General features: G+C 35.0%; 1 protein-coding gene across 3 annotated transcripts in view; it reads left to right on the top strand.

Moving 5' to 3' along the window:
* LOC150078078 (glutathione S-transferase C-terminal domain-containing protein-like) overlaps positions 1-14487 on the top strand; it is a 126604-nt gene that overhangs the window by 11861 nt on the left and 100256 nt on the right. For all 3 annotated transcript variants that reach the window (XR_016547629.1, XR_016547628.1, XM_090384985.1), the window contains exon 3: positions 3840-3906. Coding sequence is in view for 1 of the 3 variants with exons in the window: in XM_090384985.1 (XP_090241111.1) it covers positions 3840-3906 (67 nt within the window). In the remaining 2 variants the exon portion in view is untranslated. The remainder of the gene's footprint in view (positions 1-3839; positions 3907-14487) is intronic.

Below are 14487 nucleotides of genomic sequence, written 5' to 3'. Positions count from 1 at the left end.
TGAATGGTATCAACAAGTTTGTTAAAGAAAAAAACACTAGTATAGGATGTAAAAATAAGCAAAAATCAATCTTGTTGACAAACTGGTATGTTGCTGAATAAAATCCATAGCGCTGTTGTTTGGGTTTCCTTTTTTATTGGTGGAAAACTGAGAACACTTAAAGATTGGAAAAGAAACAAACAAAAGAAGCACATAACTGGTATTCAATTTGCAAGTCAGTTACTGCTATATAATTTTGCAGTTTTTAATCATTTATAGTTTACCATGGATGCTAAGAAACATTACTTGGTTGCAGTTTTTTTTTTTTTTTTTTTTGTCACTTGCTGAATGCTAGCTTCCAGTATCCATTGTAAGTACTACCTGTGTAACCATATTACATATCCTATACTAATGCAATCAGTTAAAGATTCCTTGTTTTAAACTATTTACATGTTTTGAAACTTTTCCTGTAGTAGTAGTAGTGGCATGTGATGCAAGAAAGCAAGTGTATGAGCTTATGCAGCATCAGCCAAAAAAAAAAAAATCACACCGTTCCCTCCAAATGCCTGTCCAGTTCCTCCTTAAATTTATTTAACCTATCAACTTCCACAATGGCAGATGGAAGTTTGTTCCAGCAATTAACCACCCGCTGGCTAAAGGCGAATTTCCGCACATCTATTCTACATCTGTCTTTTCTTAATTTGAATTTATGCCCCCTTAGGTTCGTAATCTGAACAAGTGGAAGGATCCCATCAGAATTCAGCGTGCTCAACCCATTCAAGGCCTTATATACCTCAATCAGATCACCGTGCAGGTGCCTAGTCTCCAGCCACTGCAATTTGCAGAACTTAAGCCTCTCTTGGTAAGAGGATCCCTTCAATCCCCTCACCAATTTTGTTGCCCTTACTTCGACACTGTGCACGCCCAAGCAAATCTATATCCTTCCTAAAATGAGGCCTCCAGACCTGTACACAATACTCAAGGCCTGGCCTGACCATTGCCTTATACAGAGGGACAATCACCTCCTTTTCCCTGCTAGCAAAATTCCTATTTATCATTGACAAAACCCCATGACCTGCCCTGGCAGCCTGTCTGCATTGCTAAGAAAACTTCATATCTGACTGCACAATTACTCTCAGGTCTTTTTCATTTTATACCACTTTAAGTGTAATACCACACAGTTTGTACATTTCTCTGGGGTTACTTCTACCCATATGCAGTACTTTGCATTTGTCAAGGTTAAACTTCAGTTGCCACTTCTTAGCCCATCTGCCCAAATTATCTAGATCCTGTTGCAGTAGCACACTGCCATTACTGTCATTAACAACCCTGCCAACCTTTGTATCATCTGCAAACTTCGACACTAAGCCTGATATACCTTCATCAATATCATAGATAAATATACAAAACAACACAGAACCCAACACAGAACCCTGTGGGACTCCACTAATAACATTAGTCCATGAAGAGCAGCACCCATTAATTACCACCCTCTGTCGTCTTCCACTCAACCATCCTTTTATCCATTGTAGCTACTTACCCTTAATACCATTCTGCTCCAATTTGTACAATAGTCTTCCATGCGCAACAGTGTCAAAAGCTTTCCCAAAATCCAAATATATGATATAAAAATTATTTTTTGTATCCAGTTCCTTTGTAACCACATCATAATATCCTATCAAATTTGTCAGACAAGACTTTCCCTTAACAAACCCATGCTGTGTCTGAATTATTGCCGCAATCTTGTCTAGATGATCCTGCAATGCATCTTTAACCGGTGACTCCATTATTTTACCCGGAACAGAAGTTAAACTAACTGGTCTGTAATTACTCGTGTCACCCTTCGATCCCCCTTTGTGAATTGGGGATACATTTGCACATTTCCAGTCCATGGGGACCTCCCCTGGATCCAAGGATGCTCTCATAATTATGGCTAAGGGTTTGCTTAGTTGCTTTGCCGCCTCCTTTAATATAACTGGATAGATCCCATCCATCCCAGGTGCCTTTCTTATGTTTAACTTCAACAATTTCTCCTCCACTTCGCCCTCAGTTATTACAAAATCATTAAGCACCCTGCTACAATTTGATAACCTTCTGCCATTTTCAAACCTTAATAACTCCTCATATGTGAATGTAGATGCAAAATACTCATTCAGTTTGTTTGCTATCTGAGCAGGATCATCCACAGTGGAACCATCGATATCAAGTGGACCAATCAGATTCATCCCCTTCCTTTTAGAATTTATATAAGTAAAGAAATCCTTGCTGTTTTTCTTAGCATCTTTTGCCAAAGATTTCTCGTAATCTGCCTTCGCCTGCCTAACCTTTGTGACCTGATTACAGACTAGCTTATATCTGCAATAGTCTTCTGGGTCACTTGATAATTTATATGCATCCCATGCATTTTTCTTCTCTGTCACGTGTCTCATTAGTTCATTTGATAACAATTTAAGCCTAAACCTTGAACAATATTTCTTAATAGGTATGAAATTTTTAGTAGCATCCACGATTAATTCCTTGAATGCTTCCCACTTAGAATTTACTGTTGGTAACATTGTCAGTTGATCCCACTGTACAGAATTTAAAAACTGTCTGAGACCACTGTACTCACCTTTACGGAAGCAAAAACCTTTCCTTTACCCCTGATGGTAATTATATCTTTAAGTAAATCCCACATCAGTACACTGTGATCACTGCCAACTAGTGGTTCCTTTATTTGCAAATTCTTAATACACGAATGATCACTGCTGAAAACCAGATCAAGCGTATTACCCTCTCTGGTTGCCTCTCGAACATGTTGCTGCAGAAAACAATCATCCAGTAAATCCAAAAAATTCTTACTAGTGTGTGAGTGACCAACCCACAAGTTCCATTTAATATCTGGGAAGTTAAAATCCCCCATTATAAGACATTCTGATTTACTAGCCCACTATATTTCTCTGTACAATTGTTCATTGTACTCATTTAAGTCATTAGGCCTATAACACACTCCTACTCTTATTTTTGCTTTCACAGTGCTTATGTCACACCAAACTGACTCAACAGTGCACTGTTCATCTATATCAACTGGATGCGCTTCTTTTGATTTTATGTTTTTCTTAATTAACAGCATAACACCTCCTCCCTTCCTATCCTGTCTATCCTTTCTGTACACATTGTACTCCCCAAATTCCAGTTCTGCATTCCTTATATCTATGTGACACCATGTCTCTGCTATCCCAACAATATCTGCCTTTGATGTCTTGACCAGCACTTCAAATTCATCAAATTTATTTACTATACTTCTAGCATTGGTATATATGCAAGTATACATGCACCTCTTATTATTCTTAGTTACCCTAACACATCCCATATATCCACCTGTTTCACGATGACTGCCATCAGTCCCTGAAACCCCCAGCACCCCTCACTCCAGGTCGCTACTTATTCTAATAGAAGTTGTGCAAGAATCACCTTCACCTTTGCCTGCGTCTACTCTTAACCTTTTAGTCTGTGAATCCCCCCAAGCTAGCAGTTTTCCGGCCCACCTAACACTGCCTTTATAGCATCAGCAAATATTCTTGCACCCTTTCTATTTACGTGTATCCCATCCTTGTAGAAGCAGTCTCTCCTGTTAACAAGCACAGACCACGCTGAAAAAAATTCTACCCCTAGTATTACTGGATTAAAAGAAAAATGCAAAAGTTCAGTTATTTGAGTGAGTGGTATACTCTATTCCAGTAAGGTATGAAATAAAATTAGAGATTTATACCTTTTAGTAACAAATATGTCATGGTTGATATATAAATTATTATACATTTTTTATTTTATTTATTTATTATTATTATTATTTATTTTTATTTTTATTTTTTTGTTAATAGGGATCCAGCACGATCTAAGCCAAAGATCAAGCATCAAGATCCATCAACTGTTATTGCTTTTTTAAAGGTAAAATATAAATAACCTTGAAGTCACTGTTTTTTCTTTTCCTTATATTCAAAACCAGTTTACAATCAAATACAGTCTCTTAATGCCCCTCCACAAAATTGGTAAACAGAACATAAAATCACACAATGGTTTTCCATTTGTTCAAGCAGCAGAGTTTGGGAGGGGAAATATTATACAGAGTTATCCAATAAAATGCAGCTGAGTTGGCAATAAAGCAACCAAAATGCAACCCAGTTAGCAATAATCCAACTAAAATGAAACTCAGTTTCAATACTCAAAAGTTTATTGAAAATTATTACACAATTTAATTAAAATTGTGTAATAATTTTAGTTCATGTTACTCACTCTTTGTAGCATTTTTTTATGCAGATCTATGAAGAATATGTCCATCATTTGCACAGATGCAGTTCTCAGTTTTGCTTAATTTAATTCAAAGTATGCAAATTGTTTGCTTAAGCAATTTCTTGAGTACACTTCACAGATAAAAATTCAGATTGTCTAGAACATTTATCCCTGAATGGATGAACTAGTTATAATGTGCCAACTCTGACTACTTTATCTGGTTGCCTCAGCTCAAGGACAGTCTGAATTTGACATGTCTTCAATATTTTTTGTGGTTCAATGTGCACCCCCATGCAACAACCTACATTATTGTTGAAGCATTCATAGAGATTTCCCATGAGATCTCAAGTGTTTCTTCAGCTTCACACAGATTTTATGTTCTGTTAAAAGTGTTGACTTGCAGTTGTATTTTTTATTTAGTTCGTGCTACTTCTTTGAAAAAAACACTGTACTGTGCAATGAATGATTATTTTATTGGTGCAGATCTGCTTGGATATTTATTACTAAATGTCTCTTTACATTGCTAAAATGATTTGGATGTAAAGTAATGTTCTAAAATAAACACACATTCCTCTTGAAAAAATCTCATGTTACACACCACACTAATACATGCTGTAATGCTCCTGAAATACCACTATTGTCAAAACTAAACTGCCTTCTGCCACTTGCTTAAAAAAATATCTTGCTCCAATCCATTGTACTGTTTCCATAGTTACCTTGGTACACACCATTGCCCACATGATTGTGTGATAAATGGGTAACTTTGTGCATACTCTGCAATTATATTGGCTATATTAAATGTGTTAACAAATGTTTATGTAAATTCTTGTATAAATTGTTTTATATTACTCGTATAACATAACAGTGTATTTGATATAACATCCGTTCGTGACTATGTCACAATTTCAACGTCATCTGAATGATATATTAATTTTATTAATTCTTATTAAATATTATAATAATATATTTAATAATAATAATATTCTTTAGTGACAATCAGTAGAAAACAAATTGTAGTACAGAAACAGAAAATTTGAAAATTAAGATGATAGCACTCTATAGGTCAGTTGCAGTCCATTAGTTAGCATGTGTAGCCACAAGTAAAGTTGCTGTAAGTTTAAGTTCATATAATGGCCATTTTGAACTGTAGCAGTGATAATCTGGTTGCCTGTAATAATTCATATAAATGAGTATGCAATTACAGTAAGATCCCCATATCCATAGGGGGTACGTTCCAAGACCTACCGTGAATGGCTGAAACTGCAGATATAAGCGAACACCCACTGACCCCATATGTAACGCGATTTTCTTGAACATAAATACGTATAATAAAGTTTAATTGATAAATTAAACACACAGTAAGACATTACCAACATTAAATACTGTAATAATGAAGTACAGCAGACTCTTGATTTACCAGAATTGGATTAACCGGGACACTTCAAGACTCCAAATTAAAAAAAAAAAAAAAAATCAACCAGAAATCATAAAATTCAAATAATAACTAGAATAGGTATAAATAGATATTTTGTAAGTCATAAATAAGCGACAAGGATCGGCGTTATAAGTCGGCATTGGGAGAGTAGTGTACCTATTACACTGGTGTGCAAAATTTAAGGACCAGTCAGGTTTTCACCTGTAGCTTCTCATAGGAGTGGCCTGGATATGGGAAAAGCATACCGAAGGAACCTCGTGAGGTACAGAAATGATGAAGGAAACAACACCTACATAACAACAACAACGGAAACAAAACGGTACAGAGGGACTTTATTCAAAAATGGCAACATAGCACTGGCTGCCATGATACAGATGCATCACTGCCAAAGATGGAACAAAGGGAAGAGGTGGTCCTCAGTAGGAGATATGGCCACCTCTAATATCGATGCAGTCTTTGCACAGCCTGTCCATACTTAGAACAATGTTGTTGATAAGTTCTTGTGGTAACATCGTCCATTCCTCTGTCAGTGCCATCTTCAGCTGGTGAACATTTTCTGGTGGGTGTGGACGTGCCGCTATGTGTCTCCCCAGCATCGCATATGTGTTCAACAGGATATCCAAATGTGTGTGATTGGATATTACACACACATGTGTGTGATATCCAAAAGCATATCAACAGCTGCAGTGTGGTAGGGTGTGGAGTTATCATCCATAAACACAAACTCGGGGCCAATGGCACCTCGGAACAGACGCACATGGGGAAGGATTACCTCAGTACAGTAGCGTGCACCGGTTACAGTACCGCCTTCCAGTATCTGGAGTTGTGTATGTCCATCCAAGATAAGGCCTCCGCAGATGCGAACACCTCGATCACCATATCGATCCCTTTCAGTGATATTTGTGGAGGTAATACCGTGTGCCAACTCTCGCCAGATTAGCTGACGTCCAGAATTGCTGCTGAGACTGAATCTACTCATCAGTAAAGAGTACCTTAAGTAAATATTTTGTGGTTGTAACCTTTAGAAATAGTGTTGGCCCTTAAGTTTTGCACACCAGTGTATCTTGCAACCCCTGCTGTCTTTACACCCACCACTCAAAAAAAAAAAAAAAAAAAGAGGCCAAATGTTTAGTTTGATTTAGTACATAGCATCGATTGTTGTGTTCCATTGCACCACAAAAGGAGAAATTTCGTTTCGTTATTTGTCAGGGATTCAGAATTTTTTTTTTTTTTTTATAGTAACTATTTTTTCTTTATTTTTTATTTTTTGTTTAGAAATCGCGAAAATGATGGGCAAATGCAAGAGTTGTGCTTTCATTTAAACAAAAACTTGAAATTATTCAAAAGTTTGAAAACGGTGCATCCGTTAAATCTCTAAAGAGCCATTGTAATGTTGGTGACCAAACCATATGCAACATTGTAAAAAAATAGAGGGAAGCTATTCAATTTAAAATTGCCATCGTAAAAAATAAAGGGAAGCATCATATTAGACACGCGAGTAATAAGTGTTAAGATTTTTCGTTTTTTTTCCGTGGTTAACCGCGGGTAACGAATCAGCAGATACGAGGACACAACTGTACAATGAATTTATAAAACAGCTGGCTTCGGCCATCTGGAGAATAAACAAAAATTTTTTTAGTTTATGTATTAAAGCAAAAAAACACTGCCATTTAAACATGACATTGTGCCTTGTTGACAAAACTTTTATAATGAAAGCAAAATTGCTGCACCTTGTAATGTTTGGCTCTACCTGATATCATGTGCCTTGAACAGTAGATCAATTGAGACTGTTTCTGGAATCAAATTTAAGAATTAAAATGAAAGAAGAACAAAATAAAGTTAAATAATGACATACAAGATATTTACTTAAAAGATGTGGAAGTGAGGTGAAACCAAAGGAAACGTGTGACTGTCTAAATGGGCAGGAAAAACAGTGCTGTAAATCAGAGAATTTTTTAACCTTGGAACTCCTCAAATTGTGACCCTACCCTAGTAGATGGACTTAAAAAACACAAATACCAGAAAACTGTTATGTACTATGAGATATTATTATGATCTAATGAATTACAAACAGCTTTGCCATTTGGTAAATTGTAAATCATGCTAGATGATCTTCAGAAATGAGCTAAAATTACAGTAAATGGCACTAAATAAAGCACACTAAAAACATAAATTTTACAGACATTTTCATAAATTTATATGTATCGAGATTTTTCTTTAAATTAAAAATAACATCTAGCATGGTTTACAGAACACATTTTAATTCTTATTTAAATTATTTATAATCATAATAAAATCAGTTCTTTATATTTTTAAACAAAATGATTTTAACAGAATGGACCTAAGTATATGCCCTCGTGAGTAGCAGTTGGTATAACACCATCCCTCCCCCCACAAGGTGAATAGTGGAAAAGGTGGAAAAGACCCCAGTTTGAATCCTGTCAATAACATGAGGAATTTTTATGGGCCTTTTTCACAATGTGGCTGAGTTAGTCAGTCTCAGGTGAGGGTAGAACGGTTTTTTCCTCCCAGAGACTCAGGTTTATCATCTGACAAACAGCAAATTGGTTACAGAGCACAATGCAATTTACAATCAAAGTTGCTGATGCACCTAAAACCATACCACAACAATAACCCGAGTATACACCCACACTGAGTTTTGAACATGTCTAGTAAATTAATGAATGCTCTTGTTTTTTAAATTTAAATAAAGACAGAAATAATTGAAAAATTAATATAGAATACATGTAAAAATTGTTTGATATTTGTCAATAGAAAATAAAAATGTATAAAACAGCTTATTTTACTTAAAAATAGTTCATACCAATTATGTGACACTGTCAAAAATGAAATCATCATCATCACTGTTCACTTGCTCTTCAGCAGTTCTTGAAGTTCCTGCTTTAATGCCACTTTCATACACATCCAATGTGCTGATTTTCTTTAAAACATTCACAGGAAACTCATAAATGTGACATTTTCCAAGCAATCACAATCCATATTTAATGCCCAAAATTGAGTTCAAAGTTTTGAATTTCATTCTGTTTCATAACTTTTAATTTTACAATGTTTATGACTGAATAAATGTTTTACATCATCATTAGAATAAGGCAATGAAAGTACTGTAAAAGCAAATTGAGAAAGATCTTCAAATGAGTTTTCACCTCTGCAATTTGTGATTTCTACTGAAAGCTGTGTTTCAGATTGAAATTGATTGAAAGTTGTTTCAGAACTTTCAATCCATTTAACTAACATTGAAAATCGATACATGTAAGCTTTTTCCCCATCACTGTAGAACATTTTTGCTAGGTTTAGAATATTTTGCTTTACAGGATTTAGGTATTCACATGGACTTGAACATGATATTGACTGTAGACAATAACATTTTCTAGTAAACATTGACAAAGTTGGTTTATGAGTTCAACTAGAAACTTCGTCCAACTAACGTAAATTTTTTTTATCTTCATCTGAAAGTTTGAAATCACATTATTAACCTTTTCAAATTCATAGTCCAAGTATGGCTTCATAGCTAAATTATTTTCAATTACAATATCAGTGGTGATTATTGTTCCTGGAATAACAACTTTTGAGAAAATAGAATCAATTAAATGTACCAAGTCATTCAGCAACTTTGAAGGGTCATTTACTTCATCTTCAGATTTCTTACCATTTGCACTTCTCCTAGAATTGGTTTCAAAAATAAAAGAAACAATAAATTTTTCTTATTGCTAAACATTGAATATAATATTTTGGCTGTATAACGGTGTTCATTTTGTCTGGCAATTTCAAAATGATTCTCAAGTTCACACCATTTCTACAGAATTATCACTATTGTAATTTCAGTTGACATCCACCTTGTCTGATGCTGAATTTACTTCAAAGGAGGAACTCCATCATTCATTAAATTATAAATAAAGCTTCTTATATTTAGCCTGTCAAACAGGTGAATGTGAAAACCAACTGTATGTTTCTTTAATAAGAAAATTAAGTTTTGTGGCAGACACTTATCGTCAGCATGGAATAACCGCTAGTTGGAGTCAATGACATACACACTTGATAAGAAGTAGATGGGGAATCTCAGCCTTTAATTTCTTATACATGCCATTTTTAATACCAACCATTACGGATGCATTATTGGTACTAAATGCAATGAGTCTGTGCAAATCTAATCCATTATTTTTTAGTAATGTTTTCAAAGGTTCACCTATTCCTTCAGCATTGCATTCATCGAGTTCAGTCATGTCAAGAAAAGTTAGCATACATCGATTCTTGAAATTTGAATAGTACTGTATTACAGTTCCCAACATTTTTATAATGCTAATGTCATTACTTTTGTCAATAATTAAACTGAAGTTTCTGTTTCATAAATCAGATTTTAAGGCTTCCACAAAATGTGCTGCTATAGTATTGCATATTGTTGAAGTACATTTTGTTTTGCAGTTTGAAGTCGTTACATTCCTTGCTGTCTGCAAAATGAAATTTACAAAGGTTACTCAAATGATCAACTATCCTTAATGCCCAACTAAGAAAAGTGCTATCCTACTTTCTGTCTTTGCACCTTCTCTTTTGCCAATTTTCTTGAATGGCAATACACACTGATGCTAAGAACTAAAGGGCTCTTTGGCTTTTTTGTGTTTTTTTACCTTTCCTTTCAATATCACTTAATTTGGCTGTCAGTGGGCATTTACAATATTTACAAAAACATTTTAAATAATCACAATCTAATTTACAGAGCCAGTTCTTGTATTTATCAACTTTAAGCCACTGAACATGAATGTATTGAATATATTTCTTGCTTATTTTCTCAGAGGGATAAAATGACACACTTGTTTAATATTAAAATTCACAAGCGAATAGTCACATGCTCAAAGTAACCAAATCATCACAAACGAAAAGGAGAGTTTTATCAACACTTTGTTAAATGTAATCAGAACAATAAATGCCATGTGGAAACAAGTTAAGTTACTGCATCTGTATTTTAGTTGGGATACTCCAGTAATTTGAAAAATGAAACCATTATTAAGCTCTCAACTCTCTATTAAGCACCACCCTCTGTTAATTTTCCTTTTTTTTTTTATCATAACAAATAATGATAGTATAAAACAACAATATAAATGGCAATACTGTATGGAGTAAAAATAAATCCTTGAATTTTAAAAGAAATTTACAGAAGGAGCAAACATGAGGCACCACTTCAGTTAGGCACTGTTAACAGAATTGCCTATAAATTGGATAACCAATTTATAGGCAATGCTGTTATAGTAATTGGAACACCGAATGCATCATCAATTAGATCATGATTATGTGATTTCCCTGTAAAGTTTTGGTTTTGATAGGTTTCTTAAAGTACTGTAACTACAAGATGCTTGTCAGTGCTAAATAAAATGTCATAGCACAGAGTTTCAGCTTAAAAGAGGGTATTTTTCAAGAAAAATAAAGAAATGCATCAAATATGGCAGAATTTCTGAAAAGTACCAAAACAGCACCATAGTGCACAATTACAATGAGAAGGCACTAGGTAAAAAAAAATTCACCAGGTATAGTGCAAAAAGCACTAAAATGGCAACACTGATTACCAACACTGGCCTGCTTAAAATCAGTTGCTCCTAAAACTAAGGACATTGAAAATCATTAACCTTCTTTGAGGATCTACAACATGGTACACAAAAATAAAACAATACTATTTCAGAACAGTTAAATCATGATCAAAAAATGAGTGGAAGGGAAAAAGAAGCCAGCAGAACCCTAGGGACTCTTAAACCCCATATAATTTCAATGGCCATTTGAAATAAATAAATAAATAAACTTTTTGAAATAAGTGATTAAACTGGTTCATGTAACCATGTCTATTTCAATTACAGTCAAAATTTGTTATAATGAGTTTCAAGGGACAAAGTATATTGTTCATTACATCCATTATTGTAGCTATGTTACTTTTGCTGTTACTGCATTCATGAAGCACACAGATATATACAGTACTTACGAAAAAGGGATAAAAACAACAATGAATAACCATAGCTCATGATTACACAATTAACAGTTTATTTGATATATTTATGCACTATATAAATAATTCAAAAGAAAAATAATTTCACTATTAAAAGGTCTTGATATAATACATTATTTTTATTTTTCAAAGAGGCCTTCCAATGTCGTTTGTTTCAAATTTCTTTTAAGGTGAAATTTATGAGCAATGTCTTTCATTTTACTGAGATTTGAGATCAATGTCATTGGTTTCATAAAACAAAGAAAGAGTTTTTAAAGCAGCTTGTGCTTCTGCACTTGACACTACATTAACTGCACACTCACAACCGTCTTCTTTCTTGCTGTCATCTTTGAAAGTCTCTTTTTCTCTAATGGCTTTCAGAATGTCATCATCTGTCAGCATTTCAGCAATCATGAGGTTATTGTCCACAGTCTTGTAATCATTCACACTGGCCAATCCAATAACCAAGTTATGTTTCTTCAGATACATTTTTAATGGAATATTGTCATAATTTTCTTCAGTGTTGTCATCGACTTCCATGATCTTTAGTTCTTCCTTTTTAAAAGAGTTTTTGATGGTCTGTGATATGACCTTATTCCATGCCCACTTGTGAATCGGATTGCATCAAAAAAAAGTTTTCTAAAATGGCATTTAAAGCTTCTAATAACGCCTTTATCCATAAGTTGGAGAACAGAAGTTGAGTTTGGTGGTAAAAATACAAGTTTGATGTTGGTTAGATCGAGAAAAATGGGTGATGGGCAATTGTCTAAAATTAGCAAAATTTTCCTATCTTTTTTTCTAAGCTCTTTGTCCCAGTATGCACTTCTTCAAAATTGGATGATGTCATCCATGCTTTTTTGTTAGCTTGGTATATTACTTGAAGATTTTTTATGTTTTTAAGACATCTTGGATATACCTGTTACTGAGAAGTTTCTTTTTTTTCACTTACACTCATATTTGAACAAATCAGAAAAATCAGTCACTCTTTGCATAATTTTCTACCTGTGCACTGTTCACCTTTAAACTTGTGGGTCGTGTAAGGGAGCAACCTATAAACCAACACCGGCTTCATCAGCATTAAAAATGTCATTTTCACAGAAACTTCTTATATCTGATCACACATTTTCAATCCACTGATCTTAACATAAACAATATTTCTTCCTTTTTTTTTAATCTGCAATGCCACCCATTATTGCAAACAAAATCTGCATATCCAAGTTGATGAGCCAATTTTTCAGCTTTACTGAAACTACAGGGTCACTAAGTTTCTTTTCAAGGTAAACTGTCTCATAAGAGGCTTATCCAGATCACCTTTATCACACTTACTCAACTTTTTTGCATTGATGTTTTTTGCCAAAAGCACTAGTAGTTCATTCCCAATTTTTTCAAATACGCTGGTATTCAAAGAAAGTGCATCACCCCTTAAAATTGTAATTGTCATCCGAATAACGTAAGTATATGGCAATATTTCTTACAGATTGCATCAGATAAGATTGACACGCTTAGGTGATGATGTAATATTGCATCAGCTGTATAAGCACACCCTGTGAGAGTTGCAGTCATTCCTTGCTTGTGTCAGGATGGCGAGTTACATGCAGTTGATACCACGAAGAAAGAGTGCTATTGTGGCTTTACGTGATGAAGGATGTTCTTCTCCGTCATATTGCTTATAGAGTGTCTTGTAATCAGTCGACAGTGAGTACATCTCTTTCCAAACTCAAGACTACTGGTTCTGCTGATAGGAAAAAAGGAACCAGACGCAAACAAGTCTCTGCGGCAAAACAGGACCGCGTTTTGAAGTGCCTATGCCTTAAAAACTGTAAAGCGTCTTCGTGAGCTGAGAAGAGAATGGGAAGAACATACAGGAGTGGTAGCAAATGCAGTAACAGTCAGAAGATGCCTCTTCAAAAATGGACTTGTAGCCTATCCTAAGAAGAAGCCCCTCCTCACACAAAAAATTAAAAAAGGCCCAATTAAATTGGTGTAAGAAGCATGTGAAATGGACCCCCAAACAGTGGAAGTCAGTTATTTTCTCGGATGAGAAGAAATTCAACCTCCATGGCTCTGATGGGAGACAAATGATTCGCCTTATACGTGGTGAAGAATACCATCCAGACTGTATGGTGTCTACAGTGAAATTCCCTACCAGCCAAATGATATCGGGGGTGCATTTCGTATCAAGGAGTAGGTCACCTGCAGTTTATAAAAGGTTCCATAAATGCCAATGGATACCTGTAACCTGGCTATATTGGAAGACAAATTGCTGCCAACCATTAAAGACCATTTCAACCTGCCGAGTAACTGCATCTTTCAGGACGACTCTGCTACTTGTCATCGGGCGAAAAGTGTAAGTAGGCACTTCTGTAGTTACTTTAGCTTCATTTCAGCATTAGAGGTTCGACAGTAATGTGTTTACATTTGTTATAGGTGAAAAAATGTATGGAAGAACATTCCATTAAAACTGTTAGCTGGCCAGGAAACAGCCCGGACCTGAATCCTGTAGAGAACTGTTGGCATCCTGTGGAATCTGCAGTTGCCAGAAAGAAAGCAAAGACCCTTCAGGAATTTCAGAAAGCCATAATTTGTGTTTGGAACTATCAGTTGATTATCTTCAGAAATTTATCTTGTCAATGCCTCGAAGGTGTGCTGGTCTCATCAGGGCCAGAGGCAGTTCAACTAAATATTGGCTTGCACCTGGTGAACTTTTCATTTAGTTTTCCATTTAAAATGATAAACTGAAGCAAATTGAGGGATTCTGATAACATTTTAGCCATAATTTTCATGTTTACCAAAACTGTTGTACGAAAGTTGCAAATGC

The sequence above is a fragment of the Mastigoproctus giganteus genome, chromosome 11, assembly GCF_048544385.1.
Source record: "Mastigoproctus giganteus isolate SK-2022 chromosome 11, ASM4854438v1, whole genome shotgun sequence".
Classification (NCBI taxonomy): Eukaryota; Metazoa; Arthropoda; class Arachnida; order Uropygi; family Thelyphonidae; genus Mastigoproctus; species Mastigoproctus giganteus.
Note: the sequence above shows the minus strand (reverse complement) of the source record. Positions and strands in the feature narration are given on the sequence as shown.